This window comes from Cicer arietinum, chromosome 6 (genome assembly GCF_000331145.2).
Source record: "Cicer arietinum cultivar CDC Frontier isolate Library 1 chromosome 6, Cicar.CDCFrontier_v2.0, whole genome shotgun sequence".
NCBI lineage: Eukaryota > Viridiplantae > Streptophyta > Magnoliopsida > Fabales > Fabaceae > Cicer > Cicer arietinum.
In genome coordinates this window covers 63,313,603-63,316,372 of record NC_021165.2, presented here as the reverse complement: position 1 = coordinate 63,316,372, position 2,770 = coordinate 63,313,603, and the positions used below count along the sequence as shown (strand labels likewise).

Here is a 2,770-nt window from a genome sequence, read left to right as displayed (position 1 = left end):
CAAGCTGAACAATTTCATAGTCCAAATTATGAGGGCAAATAAGAGATGCAAGAGGAGGTTGCACGAGCAAGTAGTAACTAAAATCGTAAATTTGGTGTTTCAGAAACTGCAAACCTGAAACTCGAGTAACCATTGGGCCAAGCTTGGTTGGTTGTGATGTGAGCAAATTCGAGATATGTTGGAGGTAGCACGAGCTACATAGGTGAGGTAGGCGACAAAAGTGAAGTTAGGGTTGAAGGTGGTCATCGCAACTTCGAGGCCTCTCGAGAAGCATTTTTCTCCTAATACATTCAATTTGTTACTCATCTAAGGAAGTGGAATCAGGTGACAACATTAATTAATTTTATAATTCACCTTATATATAGTTTACTTGGACCCTCAAAATAGGATCTTATAAATTTAAAATTTAATTAATTTTTCACTATATTTTAAGATGATAAATTACATGAAGCAAACAAATATTTTAAATGTGTCTCTTAATATAAAAGAGGAAGTATGTATAGTATTCACACATAAACATTTTATGTAATTTAATGAAGTTATTATAGTTGAATGTATAATCTAAATCTTAGCATTATATGTTCTTTCATAAACCTTGATGGGCAAACCACCTCTAAATGTGGCAGTTAGACCCGGTGCAAACCGAATATCTCTATTTGGTTCAACAACTCGAACATCGAACCGTCTTACTAGTGCGGCAACCACAGACTTCATTTCCACTATAGCCAATTCCTTTCCCAAACAAACCCTCAAACCCGCTTGAAAAACCGGATATTTAAAAGGACATTTTGGTACAAATACACCATCCTTTAACCATCTCTCTGGCTTGAATTCCAAACAATCTGGTCCCCAGATCTTTTCCATTCGACCCATCGCATATGGGTGATACGTAACCCTACTTCCCTTACGAACCAAAGTTCCATCAGGTAAAACATCATCTTCTATCGCGTACTTCGAATCAAACTGAATCGGTGGAAAAAGCCTCATACTCTCATAAATTGCTGCAGTAACATAATGCATTTCACGTGTTTGTTCAAAAGTAGCACACTCGTGAACCGGGTCCATCACTCGGTCCAACTCAACCCGAATCTTAGCCTCAACATTTGGATTCTTTGACAACAAAATAAAAAACCCGGTCAAAGCAGAAGCAATAGTGTCACGACCCGCCAATAAAAAACTAACGACAATATCCCTCAAATATTCATCATCGTTTACATTCAAAGAACCCATAAAACGAGACAAAAGATCATTTCGCGAGTCAAAGCCAATTTCTCGTCTCTGTTTAATCATCTCGTTTGTTAAATCGTTTACCACTTTAATACTTTCTCTAAGCTTCTTCTCCGACCCAACGTTAAAGAAACGTTTCATCTTCCATATTAACGGTGACGCCGTCATTGCACGTTCAGCCGAAAGCTTCGAAGCGAGATCAAAAGCGTTGGCAAGATTGGAAACAGGAAGTGAAGGAACAAGACAACATGGGTCTAAACCAAACGAGAATTTACAAATGTTGTCGAATGAGAATCTTCTAAGAATGTCTTGTAAATCCAAACAAGTTTCATTGTTTTCTATATTCGTAGCTATGATTGGGATGAGTCTGGTTTTGATTTCTTCAGTAACGAGTTCCATAGCGTAAGAGCGAATCGCGACGCTTCCAAGTTCAAGACTCGCCATTTTCCGTTGAAACTTCCATGAATCGCCGTCGGCGTTGAAGATTCCACGGCCGAGAAGATCGCCGAGGATTGCGGAGAATGGTTTACCTTTTGGGTAGTTGTTGAAATTTGTTTTGAGGATGTGTTCGACGTTTTGTGGGTTTGAGGTTATTGTGTTGGCAAGAACGTGGATATGAATTGTTCCTGTTCGTGAGTTTTGAAGAAGATGAGTGTAGTAATCGCATAGATTTGTGAAGTTTTTTGACCAATTCATTGTTAAGTAGCTTTTGCATGTGTTGCAATTACACCATGGTTTAATTCTTGAGATGTAGATTAGAAGAGAAAAGATGGAGAATAGAAAGGTGAAAGAGAAGAACAAGAAGCTACAAGTGGAAGACATGGTTGATTGAAGAGAATCTTCAAAACTCATTTTTCGTTTTCTTTAGGATATGATGATGAGTAGGTAGGAATGTAGATGGGGAAGGATTGGAATGTGTGATATATATAATGGGTTTGATTCACTTTAGTTGGAGCATTAATTTAATTAATCAATACTATGGGCATAATAAAATAAGCATCATTTTCGTTGTAGTGGTTTTCATCTTTTCTTTCTACTAGATCGTCTCTTAACATATGTCGATTAATCAAAATTAAAAAATTGGTCATTTTATATTGCTTTCTGTTTATCATACAAATAATATAATATATTTTTTTTCAAATTAAAATTTATACATTAAAATACTTTCGTATTTTAAAGGTGCGACCATATATTGATTTCATGAACCAGTCCAATAAATCAAGAAGTTTAAAATAAGATCTTTTAAAAACTAACAATAATAAAATTAGAGGTCTTTTAAACTAAATTATTTGTACAATATCAAATAATTTTTTTTTTTTACTGATACAATATTAAATACATAAACATGATTGAATAATATTTTTATTCAATTAATTAGTACCATAATTAGAAAGTAAAATTTATACTATAAAAAAAATATAAAACTAAAAAAATTAATAATATTAATTAAATAAAAAAATATAAATTTGAGATCTAAAGCGATCTCACTCGCCTCCCCCTTAGTCAGTCCTATTAGGTTTGTATTTTTTGGAGGCCGCATCCC

General features: G+C 34.6%; 1 protein-coding gene across 1 annotated transcript; it reads right to left on the bottom strand.

Moving 5' to 3' along the window:
- Positions 1-391: 391 nt before the first annotated feature.
- On the bottom strand, positions 392-2,135 carry LOC101509106 (cytochrome P450 94C1). The gene has a single exon (XM_004506094.4). It carries the CDS (start codon positions 2,077-2,079, stop codon positions 562-564), a length of 1,518 nt encoding a protein of 505 aa, XP_004506151.1. The 5' UTR covers positions 2,080-2,135; the 3' UTR covers positions 392-561.
- Positions 2,136-2,770: the final 635 nt, after the last annotated feature.